This window comes from Hypanus sabinus, chromosome 8, assembly GCF_030144855.1.
Source record: "Hypanus sabinus isolate sHypSab1 chromosome 8, sHypSab1.hap1, whole genome shotgun sequence".
In the NCBI taxonomy this organism is placed as follows: Eukaryota; Metazoa; Chordata; class Chondrichthyes; order Myliobatiformes; family Dasyatidae; genus Hypanus; species Hypanus sabinus.
In genome coordinates this window covers 35,017,542-35,043,819 of record NC_082713.1, presented here as the reverse complement: position 1 = coordinate 35,043,819, position 26,278 = coordinate 35,017,542, and the positions used below count along the sequence as shown (strand labels likewise).

The window sequence follows — 26,278 nt, the reverse complement described above, 5'->3', positions numbered from 1 at the left end:
CCAGAAGAGTTGGTAGAAGAAAGTACAGTGTAATTAGAGAGTTTAAAAGACGTTTGGATAGGAACCAGGATAGGAAAGGTTTAGAGGGATGTGGGATAAATGCAGGCAGCTGGGATTAGTGTAGATAGGTGAGTTGGTTGTCATAAAGTTTGGGCAGAAAGGTTTCTTTCCATGCTATACAACTCTAAAATTGAAAAACTGAAGTTATTTCAAAAGAAGGTTGTATCTATTAGATAAGATGCATCATCTGCAAGAGTGTGCATGGCATCCACAAAGGATACTTTGCTGAAACTTAGCTTTGTCAGTTTCAAGCTGAACACATAGGTAAACATAGCAATGATATCTGTGTGTTTTACATTGATAGTATTTTTATGACTAGCATTAGAATGACCCAACAGTGTTCATTTAATACTATCAAATGGTAACAAAGCAGTTTCTAATCCATAGATTAATAAAGCAGGAATATCAAATTGGACCTTTATTATAAAACCAGTAACCCAATGTAATGTTTTTAGTTATCACACTTCAGGAAAATTGAATGTATACAAAAAATATAATTTTAGACCGGAGGATCACTGCAACAAAAGGTTCAGAGGAGATTTGATAGGTCATAATAGTTTTAAATAGTTTAATATACATTAAGAGAAACTGCATGAATAAAAGGGAACAAATTTAAAGTTATGGCAAAACATTTGAGGAATGTGAAAATAATAATTATTTTTATTCAGAGTGATTATGATCTGGAACTCATTGCCTGTGTGGAAACAGAATTAATTAGGGCTTTCAAAAGAAAATTAGAGTGGAACTGCAGTCCCATGAAGGACACTTATAGCAACCACCACAATCTATCCACCATGTATTTCTGATGGTACTATGTTGGCACTAGAGGAACTATAGAGGCCAAAAGGGCACAGAAGTCAATAATGACAATGGTACATCAAACAGAAATAGGCATATATCTACATCATCTAATTTCTGTAGTTCAGATCCTATATTTTCTCACAGCATAAAAAGAGGCTGGTTTCTCATTATTATTTCTCCAAGTTATTTACTTGTAACCCACGCACAGGTTCCTTGAGGTATGCATGCAACGGTCCTTAATGTTTCCTTTGCATAAAGTACCAGAAGCTTGGCTGTCCTTGTGAATCAAAGATATCTGCCAAATGTAGACCCTGTTGGCAGTTCTCAGGGACAATGAAAAGAGCACGTTAAGTGCAAGTCTTGACCAACTGGTATGCACCAACCAAAGCAGCTAATCTTATAGGTAGCAGAGTTAGCAGATTTAAAGACATAGATGTGAAAGGTAGCAGGGAGAACATTATTATTCCTCCCAGCTGATGGACATTGATGCAAATGATGCCCAGATTGGATTCCTTTCTCCCTTCAAACTGCCAGCATCACTGAATCCTGCAGTTGAGTTCTCATAGTTCTTCACAACATTAAGAGAGGCCATTCAGCCTAATGCCTGTGCCAACTCCCTAAACAATCCTATCAGTTTTTCCCTTCATCTGAAGATGTCTCGTCCAGAAAACAACCTTTCAACTCCAAACGAACCAACAAGAAAGAGGCTAACCTTACCATAGTTCAGGAGCATTTCTGAAACGACAGCAGACTGCTCTAACCACTTTGAATAATGGTAGCACACAAACATAGCAGAACCATCAGAATGCCCTCCTCGACACCTAAAGATCCAACATCCCACATGAAGAGAACATACGTAATATACCAAATCCAATGTGGAAACTGCCCCAAACACTATGTAGGACAGACGGGGAGAAAACTATCCACGAGACTACATGAAAATCAGATAGCCAGAAGGAGACAAGATCCGCTATCCCTCATCTCAGTACATGAAGACCAAGAAGGTCACAAGTTTGTCTGGGAAACTATAAAAATCCTGGCACAAGCACAAATTAAAAATTCAAGGGAATTCTTAGAAGCAGCAGACACAAAATGCTGGAGGAACTCAGCAGGCCAGCCTGCAGCATTGACTGTACTCTTTTCCATAGATGCTATCTGGCCTGCTGAGTTCCTTCAGAATTGTGTGTGTGCTGCTTGGAATTCCAGCATCTGCAGCCTTTCTTTTGTTTTTGCGGCTGAATTCTGAGAAGCTTGGTTCTCAATGGAAGACTCTATTAATAAACATATTGAACTGGGCACAATTTATAAATCTACGCATCTGTGAGATTGAGGCGAAGGGGTGAGCCGGGGACACCTGAAGAACCTACGCTCACAACGACGGATAAACAGGGATACAGGCTAGTGGAGATTATTCAGCTATCTGGTTGGCCAGGATTAGAGGAGGCCGTCAACCAATCAGAGCATCAAGTTGGAGGAATATAAACAGGAGCACTCGGCAGAAACAACTATCAATTGCGCACTGGTTATGCAACCTAACCTCCAGGGTTGGTGAACAAACGAACAAACAAGCAGCCAACCCAAGCTACCTGCCTTCTCTTTTGTTTCATTTTCCCCTCACTTGTTTTGTTGTAATCTCTCAAATTCTCATTAAATCTACCCTGATTCGCTGACCACCTGCCTATGATAGAGCTAATCTACAGTCACAAACTAACCCATCAATCAGCAAATCTCTGAGGTGTGGGAAGAACTGGAACACCTGAAGAAAATCTGTGTGGTCACAGAAGGAGGTGCAAACTCCACGTAGACAACTCTAGTGGCTATGATATAGTCCAGGGCTAGATAGCAGCAGCAGCACCTGCTGCACACTGTACTGACTTATTGACACAAACCATTCTCTGGTTCATGAATGATATAAAAAGTGGAGAACAATCATGTCTCTTTAATGACTTCCATACTGAGATTTTGCCAAAGTGACCTGTACAACAATGGATCTCAGATAAAGTTAATGTTTGAGACATCAGAATAATTGGATTCTGGAACCTGCTGCCAGAAGAGGTGATGGAGTCAGATGCAGTCACCATATATAAGAGGTATTTAAACAGGCACTTTATGAGACAAGGCACTTAAGGATACCAAAGTAAAGGTTGAGTTTATTGTCATATTCAAGTGCACATATACACGTGTCCAATGAAAAACTTATTTGAAGCAGACTCACAGGCACACAACATCAGATACATTTTCACAAGAGAACATCAATTAAGCATAAATTATACAAAAAATTTACACTAAAAAAACACAATTTGAATAATGAAGATAAAGTCCATTGTAGAGTAAAGTGGTGAAAGTGTTGCTACACTGAGATGGTGATTCAGGTTTATGCAAGTAGTTTCAAGCATTGAATGTTTGAGGGAGGTAGCTGTTCTTAGAGGATAGAACATTACAGCACAGTCCAGGCTCTTCGCTCCACAATGTTGTGACAATCTTAAAAACCTACTCTATGCTTAATCTAACCTTTTTCCCTCCTATATAACCCTCCATTTTTCCTTCATCCATGTGCCTATCTAAGAGCATTTTTAAATGCCCCTATCGTCCTCTACCACCACCTCTGCCAAGGCATTACATGCACCCACCACCCCGTGTAAAGGGCTTACCTGTTTTTGAACCCTGTGGTGTGGGAATTCAAGTTTCTGTATCTTCTGGCCTATGGTAGCAAAATGTCAAAGGTGTGGTCAGGTGGTGGGGATCTTTAATGACAGATGCTACCTTCTTGAGGCAACACCTCAAGTAGGTACTACCAATAGCATGGACCTAATGTAGGCAAATTGAATGAATATACATGGACAAAGTGGTAAGTTTAAACCATAAAAACATAAACATGATGGGTCAAAGAACCCATTTCCGTGCTCTATGATATGGCAGGAAAAGGTTAGAGGAAGGTTTTTACTCTTCATACCTCAGATTCCTTCTCATTTAGGTCTGTGTGAAATTTTTATCTTGCACCATCAATCAGGAATCACATCTAAAACACGAATACTGGATTCATAAAATCTAAAATTAACCAAAACAGAAAGCTCAGCAGCTCATAGTTTGCTTTAGTATTAGCTTTTGCTAGAGATAAATATGCAACTTCAACCAAATGGGTGTAGAATGAGTAAAATTAAAGCACTTAGATAATGTTCTATCAGCACTAATTTGGGGAATGAGCAGATAATGGTGATAATCTCTTTCAAACAGCAGGCGTGTTTGATGTGGTTTCTCTGTCCTTGCCAGTCAGGTCATGATTTTTAATAACACATTAGCACCTAATCTTGCTGCTTTTCTCTTGTCCTGCTGTTAAAGCAGATTCAAACATCCATAGTATTCTCAGAGGACATGAGGAGAATGTTACACAAAAAGCAAGAAATCAATGCGAAAGTTAATGGTGCATGATGCCTCTGAAGTTAGAAATAAATAGAGATGAAATTAATCCGGAAGTAGTTGTATGACCACAGCACCCTGAAAAAAAGTTCAAAGTAAAATTCTTATCAGATTATTTACATGTCAATACATACAACACTAAGCTTCTTTTTCTGCGGGCATACTAAGCAAATCTATAGAATAGGAACTGTAAACAGGATCAATAGAGAACAAACTGTGGAAATGTAGATACAAATAAATAGCAATAAATAATGAGCATGAAACAACAAGATAAAAAAGAGTCCTTAAATGAGTGTAGTTATTTACTTTTGTTCAAGAGCATTATGGTTGAGTGGTAGTAACTGTTCTTAAACCTGGTGGTGCGAGTCCTGAGGTACTTGTACCTTCTACCTGATGGCAGCAGTGAGAAAAGGGCATGGCCTGGGTGGAGAAGATTTTTGATGATGGACACTGCTTTCCTACAACAATATTTCATGTAGATATGCTCACTGGTTGGGAAGGTTTTATCCATGCTGTACTGGGCCACATCCATTAGCTTTTGTTGGATTTTCCACTCAAAGTCATTGGTTTTCCCCATACCAAACTGTACTGCAGCCAGTCAGCATACTTTCCGCCACAGATGATGCAAGGATGAAATTCCTTTTTTTTATAGTTTAAACTTTTTTTCTTTCAGAATAATATAAAATAAATACATTTTATTGAAAGAGTAACTTAAAAATGTAAATACAAAAAGATATACAAAATCTTTAAATGGTCTGGAAATTTAATGTAATTTTTTTAATAAAGTTCATCATCAAATAAACATTTCCATAAGATGGCAACACACACAAGATGCTGGTGGAACGCAGCAGGCCAGGCAGCAACTATAGGGAGAAGCGATGTCGACGTTTCGGGCCGAGACCCTTCGTCATTTCCATAAGATGTATTTCAGACATTGTACATATATATCACAAATCTCCACAAAGTATTTATCTGAGGTATACACTTATAGAAAACAGCGGAAAGAAAAAAACAAGCAAAAGGAAAAAACTATGTACAAGTAAGGAGTGATCTTTTTTTACAACATATTCATTGATTTGTGAGAATAAAATCAGGCCTATGAGGCATTATGTAGTTAAACCATTTTTCCCAGTATGAATCAAATTGTTCCAGCTTTTGATTAACAGATGCTGTTACCTTCTCCATTTTGTAAATGTCCATTGTAATTTCCATCCATGCATTTAAAGCTGGGCTCTCCTGTGATAACCATTTCCTAGTAAGAGTCTTTTTACCAGCCACCAACAGTATATTCATTAAATTTTATCTCTTCTCAACCATTCTTGAGGTAGATATCCAAAATATATGGTCTTACTCTCTAAGGGTATTTCACATTTAAAGATGTCTTGTAGGGCATTGTGTATCTCCCTCCAATAGTTTTTGATAACAGGGCAGTCCCAAAAGATATGATAATGATTGCATTTTGATTTCCACAATTTCTCCAATAAACAGGGAGGTTACTATCATAGTGTGATTTCTGAGAGGGTGTAATAAAATACCTTATCAAGTTTTTCCATTCAAACTCCCTCCATTTCTGTGAATTGGTACACTTCCATTGATAACTTCATATTATTTTCCATTCTTCCTCAGATATAATTATCCCTCCTTCCTTCTCCCATTTTGTTTTAATGTACGAAGTCCAATGTGTTTTAAGATTTGACAACCCCTTATACATGCTTGAAATGTTTCTACTACAGTTATCTGAATTATATGCTTTTCTGAATAGTTCTATCAAGCATGTACTTGCCTTGGTTACATTTTTAAGTGTCTTATTAACATATTGTTGCATCTGTAAATACCAATAAAAATCTTGTTTTTCTAATAAGTGTTTCTCTTTAAGCATTTCAAAACTGAACATTGTTCCTTCTTTCATTATGTTACAAAGAACTGTTATTCCTTTAGCTGTCCAGTCCTTAAATCTAGCATCCAGTTTATTTGGTGTAAAATCCGAGTCAAATGCACACCATTTAAGAATTGCAATATCTCCCTCTAGATTATATTCTTTTATAGTAGTTTTTCCATATTTTAAGAGTCACTTTCACCCATGGGTTATCAATAGTATTTATGTACCTTTGCAGGTTGTTATCAGCCAAAATTGCTTGTATGGGGATGGGAAGTACCTGCTCCTCAATGTTTTCCCATTGAGTGTCATATGATGGGTTGCACCAACATATCACAGCTCTCAACTGTGCTGCAAAATAATTATCTCTAAGAAAAGGTAGGCCCCATCCCCCCTTTTCCTTTGCTAATCGCAAAGTTTTGAGACAAACTCTAGGCCTTTTACCCTGCCAAATATACATCTTGTTCCATTCATTGAATTGATTTTGATTAATCTCTGTTGGTAGGGTCTAAAAGAGATATAACAGTCTGGGCAGTATATTCATTTTAATAGACTCAATCCATGAACTGAGACTGAAGAAAGGAATCAGGTTCCATCTTGCCATATCCTCCTCATTTTTTTTAATATAAAGGCTGATAATTACATTCTGATAATTTTGCCAAATCTTTTGGCAAAATAATGCCCAAATATTTGAAAGACTCTGTTTGCCATGCCCAGGGATATCTACTTTCAATTTCTCTTGGTGGGCTATAGTAATATGAAAGTAATTGGGTTTTATCTATGTTGATCTTGCATCTTGATAATTGACCATATTTTTCAAAGGATTGCATCAATTTAGGTAAAGGGTATGTTGGTTGCCCTAGATAGATCAAAATGTCATCCGCATAACAAGCCAATTTATGCTCTGTCCCTTTAATTGTAATTCCCCTGATATCTTCATTTTGTCTGATGTATTGAGCTAATGGTTCTATATATAATATGAAGAGTAGCAGTGAGCATGCACAACCCCATCTCATGCCTCTTTCTAGAGTAAGACTATTTGATAAATATCCATTGATTTTAATCCTAGCAGTAGGGTTGTCATATAGTGTCTGTATAGTTTTAATAATTGTGTCTTGGAAACCAAATCTATGTAAAACTCTGTAAAGAAAATTCCAATTAACCGAATCAAATGCCTTTTCAGCATCCACGCTTATCACTATTGCTTCAATTTTATTTTTTTTGTATATGATCCATAATGTGAAGTGCCCTTCGTATATTGTCTTGTGTTTGGCATTGTTGTATAAAGCAAGGATGAAATTCCAATGCAAGTATGAATCATGATGTGCACTTGCAACACAGTTTTAAACTGTGTCTGGTGTGCACAATGACGAATATATTTGGAAATTTTTTATTCCATATGATACAACTTTGGATCGATCAGTTATTGAATGAAGTTATGTCTTGTACTGTACTGCTGCAAATAGCAATTTTCATAACATATGTCAGTGTTAACACACTAATTCTATGTTATAGATAATATAAAGGAATATTAAGCACATTTTAAAATGTGGTCAGACATAACTATTACCAAGTTTAAACAATTTTGCTTATTTTCAACTGTTCATTATCTAACTGGAGTGTAGGCAGGTATAAATCATTCAGTCTGAACACCTGCAGAGACAGGAGACCATACAGAGCCTTTTATCTCAATACAATGTAGTGCTGGTAGTTATCCCCTGCCCACTATGTTTATAACCAGCTGATAGTTGAATTACTACTGGTTGCCAAAAGTCCCACCTAAGACGTTTTAATAAATGACAAAAAACAGAGTGCTGAGATATTAAAATTTAGCTCAATTTCTTGTGGATTGTGGACCATAATCTTCATGTAAAGCCTCTGAACAGGTTCTTGAAGATGCAATTATCCATACCCTGCATGGTATGCATAATTTCCACAATGAGATTCCTCTGTTAGGGTCTAACATGGATTTGATGAGCAAAATAGCCCCCTTCTCTATGTAAGAGTAAATAATATCAGAAACAGCAACTTCTGTATCATTGCATGTTGATGCGTCCAATCCAAAATAATTATAATGATGCAGATTCACTGTGGTCATAGCCAGCTCCTGCCCATATAATGTATTGATCACATATTTTTAAAAATACTTCATTGCTGATGAAAATCAATACAGTGCATTCATTAGGAATTGAATTTGGATCAGGAGAGCAAAGTGCATTGGCGCGAAATCTCAACAGAATTAATTCTCTTTCCATATTGATTGCATCGTCTCCATCACATTATTTCTGATTGCCATACATTTTGAAACCAAGATTTCTGAGAAACTCACAGGCTCAGTTTTGAAATGTTGGCAATCTCTTCAGTTTTAGCACTGGCTGTTATCTTAACTTAACTGGGACCACTTAATGCCTGATAATATTACTGGTTTACTAAGGAAAAAGTTCTTTTCAGTGTAGTGAAAAAGTTCTTTGGAAAAAGAAAATTTTCCTTTCCCAGCCTGTTACCTCTTCTCACCTGCCTGTCACTTTCTCCTGGATTCTTTCCTCCTGTGGGCCACTCTCCTCTCCTATCAGATTCCTTACTCTCCAACCCCTTACCTTTCCCACCCACCTGGCTTCACCTATCACCTTCCAGCTATCCTCCTTCCCCTTCCCCTTCTCACCCTTCCCCTCCCACCTTCCAGCTATCCTCCTTCCCCTTCCCCTTCTCACCCTTCCCCTCCATCCTTATTCCGGCATCTTCCCCCTTCCTTTCCAGTCCTGAAGAAGGGTCTCGGCCTGAAATGTCGACTGTTTATTCATTTCCATAGATGCTGCCTGGCCAGCTGAATTCCTCGAGTAGTTTGTATGTGCAACTTGGTCTAATACCCGATACGTTATTAGAATCCATCCTTTTGCTGACATTCATGGCTTTTATACCTTGAACTGCACAAACTAATATTCCCAGAGGACTGAATGAGAAAGTTTTGCGCACACACACACACACACACACACACACACACACACACACACACACACACACACACACACACACACACACACACACACACACAACCCTCCCCCCCCCCTTAGACTTCGAAGCCAGCTCTAGCACAGCTTTATTAGTAGTAGTGATCATTACAGCTGCATTGATTTTTGTGAGTGTGTGGCAAGCTCCTTTAAGGCAAGTGTGGGTAATCAGTTCTCTCAATCTACACTACTCTAGTACTTCAAACAAATCATTAAATATTATAGCAGCACACACAAAATATTAAATATTGTTCTTCAACTCTATCAATGGCTTCATCTGCTTTCCTCTGAAGCAGTCATAAGAAAGGCATTTCTGATTTCAATTGTACAGCAGTACACCAAAAGCAGATCAGGTATTGGTATCCTGCAGCCATTCTGATTCCTTCTAAGGTTCTCTATTATTTACAAAGCACATTAAGAAAATGATTAGTCTGCACTTGCCTGCAAGAATATAACTACAGCATTCAAGCACTTCAACATCATTCAAAACAAAATCTGACTGGTACTCCATCCATATTCTGAACCTTCACGCTGTCCATGTGCTGGTGGATGAACGTATATCAAGACTTTAATGAAAATAAGTTTTTCTATGACTTTTATCTAGTTCATTCCAGGAGACAATCTAGTTATGGACAGATTAAGCTCAATTAATTCTCAGAACCAAGATATACATGCATAGTAGGTGTTTTAGTTCAACACTTACAATAGCACAGATGAACTGTGCATGTCTGCCATTTCTTCAACATGCTGAAAAAGTCCTATTGTGAAAGGAAATAAGTTTTGGTTGTCACTGTGTCAGTGTTAAAGCAAATTAATTTGGACATTCAGATTTTGCGCCAATCTAGTAAAAATCTCCATTACAGGTTCAAACAGTTCAATTCAATATCAGAGAATGTATATGGTAATAATCCTGAAATTCTTATCTTTGCAAGACATCCATGAAACAGGAACCCCCAAGAATGAATGATAGTAAGATCAGAGCCCGAAGCCTGCTCTCCTCCCTCCCATGCACAAGCAGCAGCAGAAGCATTGATGCTCCCACTTCCTCTGCCCCCACTTGCACCAGTAGAAGCACTACCCCTCCCAGCGCACACCACCTGCTGCCTCGATGCTTCAGTCCACCACAACGCATCAGCTGGCGAAATCAGCAAAGAATTGGGTCATCCCCATGGGGCCGCCCCACAAAGACGGACATATTCCAGGACACTCCTGCAGATATCGAAACACCAGGCCACACGGCCAGTGTGATTACCCACCACTTGTGGGGAACCATAATTTGATCTGTAGATCATGAGCCCCAACAGAATCATGGCCACATTGAAAAGAAAAGAAAGACATACAAAAGAAAGAAGATGCTACAATTGACAGCTCTGCCCATTTCTTCAATTCTCCTTGAACAATGATATAATCTGTGTAAGGACAGACGACTTGATGTCAATGTACAATGTACATGTACATGCTAAATAACCATTAGGGCCCCAAAAATTGCATTATGCAAAGACATGTGTAGTATTAATTATAGTAGGTGTGAATTTAGTCACTGATGGCTCTTCCATCATGTAACATTATTCAATATGTGGCTTTCATATTGATTTACAGCCATAAAATGGCTGATGTTTCAGATGTGTGGACACTGTTATGGAGTAGGGCCTGCCTTTATTTGCAGTTGGATAGTGACAGAGCTGTTAACGTGACTTGCTCACAAAGCTGCAACCTGCTCAGTTTTTGGAATAACGGGCTGCCCTGAACTTAAGCAATCTGACTCCAGTGAGATTCTTCAGTACAAATAGACAACTGAATGATGGGAGACCTATAGATGAGTGAGTTCTTGGCTTATGGACCACTGGACTTGAGGAAGTGGTGGGATGGAAGCTAGAGGAAAATTGAATTTGATGACTATTTCTCATTTAATTTTTCTGATACAATATCTTGAGTAAGGCAGAGGTGCTTTGAGCAAACAATGAAAGGCAAGGTTCTGCCCCTTTTGTTAACTTAATCTCCACTTCAATAACTGACATGAAAACCCCAGTGATATTCATCAACTGTCTCCTTTTCTTCAGTGACAGAGCAGATATGAGATCATCACCTCACCTCCCCAATAAAAGATTCAGCCAAGAAGCATCTTCAAGTGTTTCATGTCAACTATTAGCACGCTTACAAGGGTTGATCATGTAACTCCACACATCACGCTCCTGCTAATGTCTAGTGTTATGGTGTAGGCTACCAACTGAATCAAGAGCATCCAGCACATGCATTTCTTTTCAACTTGTCCAACATTGCACAGGCCAGGCTGGTGCAGTCTTTTTCCTGTACTCACACTATTAGGTCCCCAGTCTGGTTGATTATACTCTTGCATTTAGTCTGGGTTCACACTCCCAAAGGAATTCATGGACTGTTGCTGAGTATTTCTGGTATTTTACTTTTCTGGTATTTAATTCCTGAGAGGTCAAGATGCCTGTATTCAGTTGCTAAAAAGGTGTTTGCATTGATCGTTCACAATAGAGCAGCATTTTTCATTGACATTATACTGTTAATGTGCAAGGTATGCTGAATAACTTCACAAAACTGTCAGCTGTTAGATATCAGCTTCAAACTAAGGAGGAGATTAAGGGAAGTTACCAGGATTTTGTTCAAATGGCTTTAAGGGATAGACTTAAGATGAAAAGATAAAAAAAAAGACTTGGGGAGAGAATAGAGTCTGGATGTGCCAAAGATATGGATAAAAATTTTGGCAACATACAGTATATACTAGGCTGAAGCAGTGATGTTAAAGTAGAAGGTGTTTGTGAAGGAGGAAACCTTGAAGACACTTGTGTAGCCTAGGAGTGGGCTTCTTACTGAATATTATGAGATAACGGGATAAATTGGTCCTTTAGAATCACAGACACTCAAACTCAACGTAACACTATAGCTCAGGAACTTAAAACTCATTTGCTTCCTGCCTTTCTCTGTTCTTACCTGAAGTATTCAATCTTTCAATGGGTGCTCCCTGGCTTACTATATTGTCTTCAGCAGTTTCAATTTACATTCCATTTTTGCAGCATCTATACTCTTTTAATTTTCATTTGTTGTTGATGAGAAGGGATTTAGAAATACTTCCAAAGATACAGAAGTGTGACTGTTGTCAAAGATGATGATTACATCCTTTTCAATATTTAATCTAAATCTGTGGTGCTCCATTTTGTTGTAAAGAATAAAGAGTGGCCATGCAGATTGAAAAATAAGTGAGTATGAAAAATGGAGATCAGCAATTTTGATAGACTTAGTTATATTAAAATACAGAACACTTGTAGTGATTGGAGCAAGTCAATGCCATAAAAGTATTTGGCAGTCACTTCTCAAAGATTAGAGAAGTTATGTTAAACATATTGACTCTTGATTGGATCATATTTGAAGTGCAAAATCTTTTCTGTATTGTTGAAGAGATATTGAAGCTCTGGGGAAGGTGAAGGTAAATACAAAAGATTCTGCGGGCGCTGAAAATCCAGAACAGCCCAAACAAAATGCTGGAGGAACTCAGTAGGTCAGGCAGCATAAATGGAAATTGAATCAAGAGTTGAAGTTCACCAATAGATTGGATAAGCTGGGTTTGTTTTCCTTAGAGCTAAGGAGGCTATGTGGTGCCCCAATAAAAGTATATAAAGTTACCTGAGGCAGAGATGGGGAAGATGGTCAAGATCTTTATCACATGGTCGGAATACCAAAAACTAGAGCACATACATTTAAGGTAAGAATAAATAGATTTAAAGAGATTTGAGGGCAGCATGTTTTTTGAGAGCGAGTGATATGCTAGCATAGAGGTTAGCACAACACTGCCTTAAAGGAGCTTGTACGTTCGCCCGTGATGGCATGGGATTCCTCCAGGTGTTCCGGTTTCCTCCCACAGTACAAAGATTGGTAGGTCATTGTAACTTGTCACATGACTTGGCTAGCATTAAGTTGGGGAATTGCTGGGTATTGTGGCTCAAAAGGCCAGAGGGCCTACTCGACACTGTGTCTCAAAAAACAAATTGGTAGATAGATAGAAAGATAGATAGATAGATAAAGATACCTGAAACTTCCTGCTATAGGAGCTGGTGGAGTCAAACACAATCACTATGTTTAAGAGATACCTATTCAAGCACTTAAATTGGCAAGGCATAGAAGGATGAATACCTTATGCAAATAAATGTGATTGGTATAGATGGACAAAGTATTCGGCATGGACATGGGGAGCTGCAGAACATTTCTCTGTGCTATACAACTCTATAACTGTGACTCTAAGATGCAAAGAATGTCAAACCATTTAAACTAACAACCCTTGCATCATCAAGAGGATGGGTCATTTATGACGGATGAGGTCATTTGTTTTAAAGCAATGGAAATACATTATCACCTCCTTCAAAGCCGGCTAAAATGCTATTGTAAGGTTCTCTAAGTACTTTTATTTTCCCATGGGTTTCTGCTCCAGTGTGGATACTTGCCTTTCCTGAAACAACAGATAGCTCCAGGGAGAACACTTGGAAGAGTAGCAATGTTCACTCATGTGAGTGAAATGAATGAACACACATTTGAAAGTTGCTGCAGTGCTACAGTTAATGGTTCAAAGTGAACTGATCATAATTCAACTCCTTCATAGCACAGGGCTCAAAGAAACTGCAAATCAATTCAGCCACTGCAATGATTTAAACAAAACGCCAGAAGTACACAGAAGGAAACTGCTGATCATGATCTCTCAGAAGCACATGCAGTAGTTGTTTCTATATAAGAAGTACTAATGATAGAATTAACTTAAAAGGAAAATTGCACCTTTTATGGCCTTAAATTGGCCAATGCACTTCACATATAATTAAGTAAGTTTGAAGAGTAGTTACTGTTAAAAAAAAATGCTTCAGCTAATCCACCCACAAAGACTGATGTAAAGACATCAAATGACCTAATTACCTATTTTCATGATATTGATTCAAGGATAAATGCTAGCCAGGATATCAAGGATAGCTCCCCTGCTCTGCTTCATAAAGAGTGTAATTAGATCTTTTCTGTCCTTTGGAATATACAAGCAAGGCCCCAGTTTAAGATCATAATGAAAGATGATACCTTCGCAGTGCATCACCCTTTTCATACTCCAATTACCAGCCTAGATTTTTATGCTTAATCTCCTGGAAGAGTGCTCAGACCCACAGTCATTTGACTCAGAGCTGAGAGTACTGAGCCACAGTGAAGCAATTATTTCCCCTACTTTACCTCTGTATTAATTTGAAGACACGAGTACTCTGAGATATATATATCGACAGACACTGGTATCCCTCTAGTTTGTTATACACATAGCTATTCATCATCTTAAGGTCTGGGCAGTTTAATATTGCCAGGCTATTAAATGGTGGAAGCAAAACAAAAGCCTAATGTCATAACCATTCAATATCTCCAGACTTGCACTATTGATCAGCTATCACTTAGCTGTGATTAGAAGAAAGCTTGTAATTTGATTTTTAGTCAGGTTCCATGCAAGAAAAATTATAGGGCTGCTACCAGTACAGTGAATATGAAAGACATTTCAGTACAAATAAAGAAATAATTCCTTTAGATTCTGATTTTATATTCAAGTGCCAAACAAATGCTTTGCCCCATTAGGCTATTGAGAGAACAAAAACTCACTTTAAAGAGAGTGCAATGTCGTCTGTTTTCAAAATCTAATAGAAAGTTCAATCACTGCCATATAAATGAGAATTTAGGCCAGTCAGATGTGGCCAAACAAGGAGATGGGCCTTCGTAATGGAGTGAAAAAAGTAGGCTAACATAAACTAGACTAGCATTAAAATTAGCAGTGGAATTTTGACGTATATTTTGACAGTTCTCTTATTAGCCACATTATGATACTGAATAGATTGTACCTTTCTACATGTCCAATCTTTAAAATATAAAGGGTTGTTTGTACATTGTTACAAATAGTTGAAAAACTCTACAGTTGCAGGAGTAGACTGTGCCCTTTGTATTTTGGCCTGTAATTCCAGGTTTCGTGTTTTCAGTGAGCTAAAACGTTGCCTGGACCTTGATTTCATTCCTCTGTCTGACCTGCAGAGTTCTTCCAGTTTGTTGGGGTTTTATTTTGCTCCAGGTCCCAGCATCTACAAAGTCTCTTGAGGCTTCAAATTCTTTCCAAAACACTGTTCAGTAGTATTTGTACTAGGTTGGATTTTTCACTGTCTGTTCACTTGAAGGGAAATATGCAAGAGGACATCAGCTCACAATGCATTCATAAGTTACTAAGGTTTGTCATGTTTGGGTAATTCTCCAGATAATATTTTGTCTTTCAATGGGAAGAGAATAGCTTGTTGGGTCTTCTCATCCTCTAAGAATTTATGATTTAAAATGCATTTTGAAAAGTTATTAAAAAGACTTTTGAACTGTCAGAAATTTTATTTCAGGCTTGCTAAGAATTTAGTTACGTGTTCTTAAAATATGCAAGTGAACACAAGAATATAAGAAATAGAAGTAGCAATAGGTTTTATTGATTAGTCTTTCAACATAAATGGATTAGCAGAGACCAGATGGGCTGAAGAGCATGTTTCTATGCTGTGGTTTTCTACGAATCTATGGCTCTAAATATAACAAATCCTTTTCTTCAAGTCCCTTTTTGAAACATTGAAAAGCCAACTCTATCTCCAAGACTATGTCCCTTGACCTGCAGCCAGAAGAAACTATAAACATCCATCCAAATCTCTAGATATTTTACCTAAAATATTTCTAAATTTCAGTAAATATAAGGAGATTCTATTCTGTCTCTTTTGATATGATAATGCATTATCCCAAGAATCCATCTAGGGTACATTATACTACCCCCACCCCACCCCCGCTTAAGCAAGAACAGTCCTTCCTTGAGAAAGCTGACCAAAGTTCAATGTGGTTTATATGTCTGTTTCATCACAATGTTATACTTGTGAACTCTAATTAGTTTGAAATAAAGACCAATATATCAGTTTCTGTTTAATTGCATACTCAGCTGGAACATGCATGGATAAATTCATATATAGTAATGTTTATTACATCTAAGTTACAGGGCTGATTGAGATCTGTGCAAACTTTTTGTTAGAATAATCCAAAATTAATACCAGTGACTTGTTCATCGATGTTGCCTAATGCTTTTTTTCCCTTTCTTCAAATACTTATCTAATTGTTCCTTAAAATATGTACTGATATTTTCTTCATCATTTCCCAGTGGTAAACATAAACCCAGAGTAAAGGTGCTACATGTTTTCAAGTCACTTTCCTTTCAATGTCTATTTCAAAATCAGTCAGGTTTAATATCAGCAACATTTGACACAAAATTTGTTATTTTCCAGCAACAGTACATTGTAATACATAATAACTTTTTAAAAAAACTTTTAATTACAATAAGAATAGACAAAAAATTAAATTAATTTAGTAGTGCAAAAACAGAGCAGAAATAGTGAGGTAGTTTTCATGGTTCATTGTTCATTCAGAAATCTGATAGCAGAAGGGAAGAAGCTGATTCGAACATGTTGAGTGTGTGTCTTCAGGCTCCTGCAACTTATCCTTGATGGTAACATTGAGAAGAGGGTATGTTCAGGGTGATAGGGGTCCTCAATGATAAGTGCCACATTCTTGAGGCATCCCCTTTTGAAGTTATCCTCAATGCTGGGGAGGTTAGTGCCATGATGGAGCTGGCTGAGACTTTTTCAATCAGTTTCAATGCAGTGGCCCCTCCATAGCAGACAGTGCTACAACCAGTTAGAAAGTACAGTACTTTCCAACTGGTGTAGTTTTATTCTCCTTTTCAAAGCATACGTAAAAGTTGTCGAGCTCATAGAGTATATTTTAATTGCTCATAACATGCCCATAACATTGTATACTTGTAACCCCTTATAGTTTCTGATCTCCTTGCTGCACCCACCTTCCCCAAAAAAATATCATATAGGCTTTCTGTATTGAACTGATAAAAATTCCACAAAATTCCAAAAGTTGTTGTTTTAACCCAAAGAGCAGTTGGACAGAGACATAGTGTTGAAGTGACAGCAGCCTTAAAGTATTGTTAATCCCTAACAATGTTACATAGACCAAACTTTATCTCCCATAGGATATCCCAATGAGAAACATACTTGCCAAAAATTCTATGAATTGAAGAAAAATGAGCCAGATATATAGTAGATAAAAACACAAAATGCTGGCAGAACTCAGCAGGCCAGACAGCATCTATGGGAGGAGGTAGTGACGACGTTTCGGGCTGAAACCCTTCATCAGGAGTTCACTCTTCACCCTCCTGATGAAGAGTTTCGGCCCGAAACGTCGTCACGACCTCCTCCCATAGATGCTGTCTGGCCTGCTGAGTTCTGCCAGCATTTTGTGTTTTTATTTATTTCCAGCATCTGCAGATTCACTCGTGTTGCTCCAGATATATAGTAGCCCTCCTTATGATCTACTAAAGGGAATTTAAATTTGTTGGCTTTTGGAGAAGAACCTGTTTGCAACCCTGAAGTGAAATGATGAATACTTGCATATACCTGTATATTGCATAAGCTTACAGAAAATTCGGGAGATGATATCTGTGTCCTTATATGCAACCAGTCCCCAGCTACTCCTTTGCACATGACATCATTTCATAAGTAACATTATGAGAAATGTATTTCGTGACCATCATATATAGTATTAGATAAAATTATCTCCACATTTCATATGTGAATTTATAAAATGTTGAATTTATGTGGTAACCAAAGATGTATTTTTGCTGAGATTCTTACTCTCATTTTACTGGGTTTTTTTTTATTCTGCTTAACCGAGCAGTAAGGTAAAACATATTTGCATTTTTGTTGCTTTCAAAAATTCCAGCTACAAAAGTATGTAAAAGTCAGCAGAAGTCCATTCTAAAATAAGGAAATATTTGAACCCAGTGAAGTCTCAAGCCAACTAATAGTGTGTGAACAGTTTGCAATATACAGCTACATGGGACATTCAGATATGTTGCAGATGAGGATAGTACAACAGCCATCTGCCTCCAGATTATATGGGGAGATTACGTTCATCGATGGCGTAGAAAACAATGTGTCTCTCTGTCACAAATTTGGACTACAGTCAGGAACTCAAGCCAAATATTCAGATTTTCCCAATGCTAATTCATTCTGGCTCATATTTAAAATCCCCTCTGTTGACCTAAAGAAATTTTTATCTTGGCATGCTCATGGCCACTTGTCCAAATTTGCCAAGTGTAATCGGTCAAATGATTAAGATATTATAAATGCAATTAATTCTTTCATCTCTTGCAGAAATCTGTGAGGTGGATTGTGGCGAACATGGCGTGTGTTTAGGTGGGTTATGCCACTGTGAGAAAGGGTGGGGTAGCCAAGCCTGTGACCAGCATGTATGTCACCCCCGCTGTACAGAGCATGGAAAATGTAAGGATGGCAAGTGTGAGTGCAGTCCTGGCTGGGAGGGAGAGCACTGTACTGTTGGTAAGATAAATTCAGATACTATATTGTTTTTTCCAAAATAGAACTTACTTTAATACTTCTATATTTATATTATTCTTGCCTGAAATCTCCCTTTCTTTTAAGCACAACATTTGGATAATGTTGTAAAAGGTAAGATTGAATTCCATAATATCTCTCTATATATCTGTATAAAACTTTACCCAAAATGTTTTGAAGATGATTATCTACTATTTTAAATATCAAATTCAGATGTACTGTCATTCAGCCATACACACCTACATAGCTAAACAAAACATTGCTCTTCTGTGGCCAAGGAGCAAAACACAGAACATACAGTCAAATGATTAAGGTATATATTGTTGCAATCTTCTCACAAAATAACATTAGCACAAGTCCCTGAATGGCATGGCCTGAAGATTGACATGATGACATAAAGTTTGAGGTGCATGCTTATGTAAGGCAGCATCATGTTACCAGCACTATTAAAATACACAAGCAGTCATATAAATATGTGAAACAGCAGCAATAAAAGATGAAAAGTGACTAGGGCAGGATGAGAGTGTGTCCATGAGTTGGAAAGTGTTTTAAAATAAAAGATAGCAAAGTAGGTAATGAAATAACCTCTTTCTTTTCTTTTTCAATCTTTTTATTATTGTTATTAAAATCAACAAAATAAAATTGATTTATTTTTGGATAATTGTTTTATGTCTTTTGAGCAATTATCTAATAAATATAATTTGCCTAGATTTCATTTTTTTTAGATATTTACAGATTAGGAATTTCTTAAATACTGTACTTTCTACTTTTCCAAATTTTGTGTCTTCAGGTATTTTAGAGAATTTGTTTGAACTAAACCCTTTTCAGAAAGGGATAATATCAAAACTTTACAATATAATTATGAAGGTACATTCAGAGCCCTTTTATAAGACTAAAAATGATGGGGAAAGAGAACTTAACCTTACTATCCCTATTGAGAATTGGGCTAAAATTCTTCGATTAGTTAATACATCATCTATATGTGCTAAACATTCATTAATACAGTTTAAAGTTGTGCACAGGGCTCATATGTCCAAGGATAAATTGGCTCATTCTTATTCCTATATAAATCCTATTTGTGACAGATGTCATTCTGAGATAGCGTCTTTAACTCATATGTTCTGGTCGTGTCCGCTTTTGAAAAAAATATTGGAAAGATATTTTTGATATTATTTCTGCGGTATTGAACATTGATTTACAACCTCATCCTATTGCTGCAATTTTTGGTTTACCAATGATGGACTCGCTCCATTTATCCTCTTCCGCTTGTCGAATGATTGCATTTCTTACACTAATGGCATGAAATAACTTCTAGCAGTGATTAAGGATCTTTTGACTTAAATAGAATGAAAGCTCACCAAAAATAAAAGAAAGGCTGTCAGTTTACCAGCAACAATTCAGCACCATCACCCTGTTCAAAAACTACCCAAAGCAAGGACCAAATTCAAATCTGTTGATTACACCAAGTATATATGATTGCTGTTATCTTGCTAAAATCTGCTATGTTCTAACATTTAACTCAGAATCTGATAGTATTTTTTAATGTCAGGTTGTTCCCTGACTGGATTGGCTGGATTGTTCCCAAAATATATATTTATATAATCTTGGTTAGTTTTTTTTGTGTGATACCCCAAAGGTATAATTAAGGCAAAAGCAGGCATCTTACTCACAGAACTGCTCGTGTCTGCAGAATGAACTCACAGAGGGTAGCTATTAACTTAATTTTGGCCCCGTGAAATCCCACAGCACATGAGCTGTGTTAGATCAACATAATGTTAATTCAGCTCATTACAAATTGTATCTTCTTGCCAAATGCAGAAACCTCCAAAATAGGATCCTCAGTATTTGAGAGAAAATTGAATTAACAAAAGCAACAGTACTTTATCCAAGTAAGCAAGAAAAACTATTATCCTTATCAGTTTATTTATTTATGGTGGTGCAGGTATAGTGTCCTGGTATATTAATGATTTAGCATATACTATAATGCAATGTTGCAAGTTCCTACTCTAAATGTACATTGTAATGCATCATGATAAAATCTATAAATCAAAATAAGAAAATATTTTTAAAAATTAAATAATTGCAAAAAGAGACCAAAAATGAATAAAAATACAATGAGATAGTGTACATAAGTTTATTGTCCATTTTGAAATCTGATGGCAGAGGGGAAGAGGTTGTTCCCAAGTCTTTGGGTGTGTGTCTTCAAGTTCCTGCACTTCCTTCTTGATGGTAGCAATGAGAAGAGGGCATGTCCTAGTTATGTGGGTCCTTAATAATGGATGCTGGCTTTTTGAGATGTCACCTTTTGAAGGAGCTGGTTGAGTTTTCAACTTTCTGCAGTTTTTTTTCCCCAATCCTGTGCAGTGTCCTCCATACCAGATGGCGATGTAACCAATTAGAATGCTCTCCATGGTACATTTATAGAAATTTGCAAGAGTCTTTGGTATCATACTAAGCCCACGGCTTCTCAAACTCCTAATAAAATATAGCTGCTCCCATGACTTCTTTATAATTGCAACAATATGTTGGGCTCAGATAGATCTTCAGGGATGTTGATATCCAAGAACTTGAAACTGCTCACCCATTTCACTGCTAATCCCTCAATGAGGACTGGTGTGTGTTCCCTTGACTTCCTCTTCCTGAAATCTACAATCAATTCATTGGTCTCATTGACACAGAGTGAGACATCACTCAGCCTGCTGATCTATCTCACTCCTGCATGCCTTCGCGTCGCCATCTAAAATTCTGCAAACAATATCTGTGTCAGCAACAAATTTGTAGATGGTAATTGTGCTGTGCCTAGCAACACCAGTGTGAATGTAGAGAGAGAGCAAAGCAGTGGGCTTGATTCTTATCGTACTTCAAAAGAAAAGTGATGACCACTCTAATATAAATAATTTTCTACACAATTATCAATTTATATCAGTTAATCTTAACAAACCTATTGTAACATGCACATTGAGAGAAATCTCTGACACTTCCTTTTATCCCACACCATTTTCCCAGGCACAAGAAAGTGGACAAGGTTGTAACCTGAATGAGCAGAGTGTGGTTTTCTGTGTATTTTTGCAACAAAATGTAAATCACGTGACCCAACTGCCAAATCTACACATGCATAATGTTGGTTGCCTTTTCAGTGGTATTGTTCCACTCATATTGTACTCTTCCACATCTGGCTGTCCACTGAAGTTCTGTCTCTTGGCAAATCATAATGACATGCTGAATATCGCCAGTATTTTATTTTATTATTTCAAACTACATATACACTTGCTCAATCAAGAGAATACTTGCTATTTTAACACTTTAAACATGTCCTTCCTAAATGTACCACAGTTAAAACAAGAGCGTTTCCCTTTTGCTTCCAAACACTATGTTTTCATAAATGCATATTACATTTTACCTGAACAAAATTATTTGTTATTATCAACTGTTGAATCTTTGTTTTGGACAGAGGGATGTCCTGGCTTATGCAATGGAAATGGAAGATGTACACTGGACCAGAATGGATGGCACTGTGTCTGCCAAGCAGGTTGGAGTGGGACAGGATGCAATGTTGTTATGGAAATGAAGTGTGATGACCACAGAGATAATGATGGAGGTAATTAACAATTTGAATGTTCCTAATGCCTTCCCAATCTTGTCATTCAACTTTTCCCAAATCATTACCAGGTGCTTTTATACAGTGTTGTATGTACTGAGAGTTCCCAAGTGTTTGTATGAACAGAGAGAAAGGAAGAGGTGAACAAAGAAAGTGAACATTTAAAAGTAATTCAGCCTAAAAATATCCTCATAACCAAGCTTGGCCATATTCTCATCAAACATATATCCTTGATTACAGTCTGGATGCAACAAATAAGTTTTTTTCTTGCTTATAAAAATTGACACAAATGAGAATATCCCTGTGCTACTTGTCTGGTCTAAACTAACTAACAGGCCAAACCATTGCACATCTTCTCTTATACATTATTTAATATATTCAACCACTAAGCTGCCAGCTCTCTCCTCACTGATTACATCATCTTAAAAACAGTAAAACTCTAAGATTCCACTAGTGATTTGATAACTGACTGACAAATAATTGTTTTTCTCCACCCATTTGAAATTTACAGGTTACCCCGGTTTACAAAATTTGGCAAGGTCTCATTCCAGAATGCCCCAAAATTCATCTCAATGAAAGTTAATATATTCACTTCAAACTCACAAATGCCCTTCTTCCTATGCTTCTTTTAAAGTTACTGTGCAACTTGTAAAATAAGCGTGAGTTAGAATTGGGTTGGAATATAAATCAAATACAGTGGATTCCAGTTAATTGGGACACAGGGACCAGTACATTTTGGCCCAATTAAGCAGTTGCCCCAATTAGCTGAAATTTCACAGAAATATATAAAAGTGTGTTTAAAAAAGGCAAACTACCATCTTACTGAGTAACATTTAAAATGAAATACAGAACAAATAACACTATCAATGCTACTACAGTACTATAAAACTATGTATTAGTTCAAAGGAATTCATCCAGTGTACACAATAAACAAATTAGCACAGGCACCTAGTGCAGATAATGGACTGCCTTCATATAATGCTATTGATGATTTAATCCTCCAAATCTTCATTTTCATTGTGATCAAGATGTTTGTCGCTGCCTTCAAATTCTTCACAGCCCCTAATTTATTGAAGTAGGGAAATCATATCCTGAATGCTTGAACCTGCAGTGAGCAAAAGAATTCTGAATTGTTTTACTGCTTATTTCTTGCCAACTATCTGCAACAAAAATGACTGTTTTTTGAACACAAGCACACACAACAAGTGCTAATTAAAAACTGATCACTCTAACCATGGTGTAGTGTCTAACGGCTACACAAGTAAACCTGTCTGACGTTAGTTAGAAACTGTTCAGCAACAATCTCTGCCCCCATTAAATGGCATAGTGTCCTGAATAAACGAAAGGAACCCCGGCTATTTTCTCAATTATTATTAGTTATCCCAAATAAGTGGCTTCCCCGATTAGCCAATGGCCCGATTAGCCAGAATCCTCTGTAACACCAAATACTCCAGAAAATGTGTCAATCTGGAGCCACCAAAATCATGAGCATGTTGGATTATCAGAGTTTTACCATGAAATAACATTCTATATTAGTTTGAAAAAAAAAAGCGCTTTATAGAAAAGGAGGACAATTAAAGTAAAATATTTTCTCTCACTTCTTAAAATATTATAATGTATTTTTGAGTTGGTTCTTTCAGAATACTCCAGCCTTCTGGAGCTTTCATACTGTATCTAGTTGTGAATAGAACAACAAGTGAACAGCTGTTTCCCTTCTTTTGATACAGTTAAATTATCATACCGTCTTATACCCAATGAGGAACATAAAACTATATACTAATGAAAGGAATGCGAATTCTGTTTATGAATGCACAGTTCTCAAGAACAATATCAGAGATCCTTGCTCATACTGTGAAGTACTAGCCTATGGTGAAATAACGTCCAAACACACGTTTGGAACAATTCGCTATTTGTTATTAATAATCATTGGATTATTTTAATTGATGTCAGTGTATGACTTTAACAATATTTGTTGTAATGTTTGGAACAATGCAATTATGCATTAATTTAAATCCATTTCAGTGGAAGCATAGACAGGGGGTGATCTGACCAGACTACTATATATGCAGAAGTGAAAACAATTATAATAGCATTCACTTACTAAATGAAAAGGTAACGTTTGTTTTAATATGTTTGACAATATAACTTGAAACAATTAGTTCAAAGTTGATTTTTTAGCATTGTTCTTTATCAATCTCAAAGTTGACCACTGCCAATTTTGGAAATATTTCATAATGAAGTTTCTAACAGTGACACCCTGGGCTGATTAGTCCTCCCCACCCCATCCCATAATCACATGTGAAATAAAAATATGGCCTCCCATTGCAGAATAGAGTGTGTTTCAACATTGGTCTTGTCTTAACAAGTTTATTTCTCCATCAGTGTTCTCCCCACCTTTGTTTCCAGTAATTATTAATTATTAATAAGAGCATAGTATAATATATTCTGCTATGAACGTACATGGTTATACGCCGCATAAGAAAATATTCTGTGAATGATGTTTATGTGATTGTAAGCTGTGGACTAATGTACAGAGATAGCAAAATAAGGCCAGCTGCAACAAATGCATCTTCCATCTAAAGGCAAAACCACTAAATATATTTTAACAATCCTTCATTTAGCTTTCAAAAAGGGCAATGGTAAAAGTAAACTGAGCTTGTGCAAAATGATTATTTTATGGAATTCATGTTTTTCTGTGGATTGTCATCTTTCATCTTATTCTATTTGTTCAAATGGCTGGTGAAAGCTTCAAAATGACAACTGAAGAAATAATTACCACAGTAAGGCACATCATTCCCAGCTATCACTTGGTGTTCTTGTCCTTTCTTGTCATGTTCCATTTTCAATATGTAAATGCATTTGTAGCAAAGCAATTCAGTTTCCAAACTGTCTGACTCCCAATGATAGATAATGCATTTGGTGTTTATCATGCAGTGGATTAAAATCTTAATAGACTTCAGAATGCTTTGTGATCGTTGAGAACATAGACACATTTCCCTCAGACATCGTTGGAGAGAAAAAATGAGTCATTTCATGATATCTTTCTGAGGAAAAAAAACAATTTATGGAAAATGCATGCAGATTAATGTTGGTTTTCCTTCAGATCACAATTCATGAGATATGACCCATGTTCAAGGTTACCTTCCAGATTAGTTTATAAAGTATGGGTTTTATCCTCATTTTCTAGTCAAAACATGCATTTTTGGTTTTGGTTGTTGTCCCAAATGTAAAACTCTCAATAACTGAATCACTTTAATTTATGCATTAATACAAACAACTTCGGATCAGTCCTTGAGCAGTTTGATTTGTATAGACCAAAAAAAAAACACTGAATAAGTAGTCATTACTTTCATTTTCACCCAACCATACTTTGGGATCCACACTGACTAAGTGGCATCCGCCTCTTACACATGTCCATAAAAATTTTGTGGCTTCTGCTCTGGAATTTATTAGAAATTCAGAACAACCTTATGTCAGTTAAAAGGCATATTGTTTTTTGTTAAAATAGTATTTGGATGAATAATTACAGATGTCTTACTGCAATTATATAAGACATTTGGTCAGATTGTACTTTGACTACTGTGTGTATAGTTTTGGTTCCTTTGCCACAAACTGATATACTTGCTGTGGAGGCAGTTTAAAAAGACCAATAAAAATTCATGTTGCATTAGCCAATAAGAAATAAGAATAACCCCATATGAACATAAGAATTATTGATAGAATAGGTATCTCGTCTGGGAGCCAGCTCTGACATAAATCACTATAATGGCAATCATTTCTACCTTCTACCAATATAACCACATTCACTGCAGCCATCTTATCTATTCCATTAATCACATCCTTAAAGAGCTCCAATATTGGTCAAAGGTAATACCCCTTTCATAAATCCATGTTGACACTGCTCAGTGCTATTATTGTTTTCTCAATGTTTTATTTGTCATTTTTCTGCACTGTTGTCAAATCACTTCATTCCTTTAATATGCTGAAATTTATCAATCTCATTGTTACTGAGCTCCCACACCTATCAGAGCTGGAAAATACCAGAGAGCCTCTATCTTCA

The 26,278-nt window shown here is 36.8% G+C and overlaps 1 protein-coding gene across 1 annotated transcript in view; it reads left to right on the top strand.

The window, feature by feature from the left end:
• LOC132398041 (teneurin-1-like) overlaps window positions 1–26,278 on the top strand; it is a 742,532-nt gene that overhangs the window by 513,599 nt on the left and 202,655 nt on the right. The window contains exons 11-12 of the mRNA XM_059976960.1: window positions 18,420–18,605; window positions 22,072–22,218. Coding sequence (XP_059832943.1) covers window positions 18,420–18,605; window positions 22,072–22,218 — 333 coding nt within the window. The remainder of the gene's footprint in view (window positions 1–18,419; window positions 18,606–22,071; window positions 22,219–26,278) is intronic.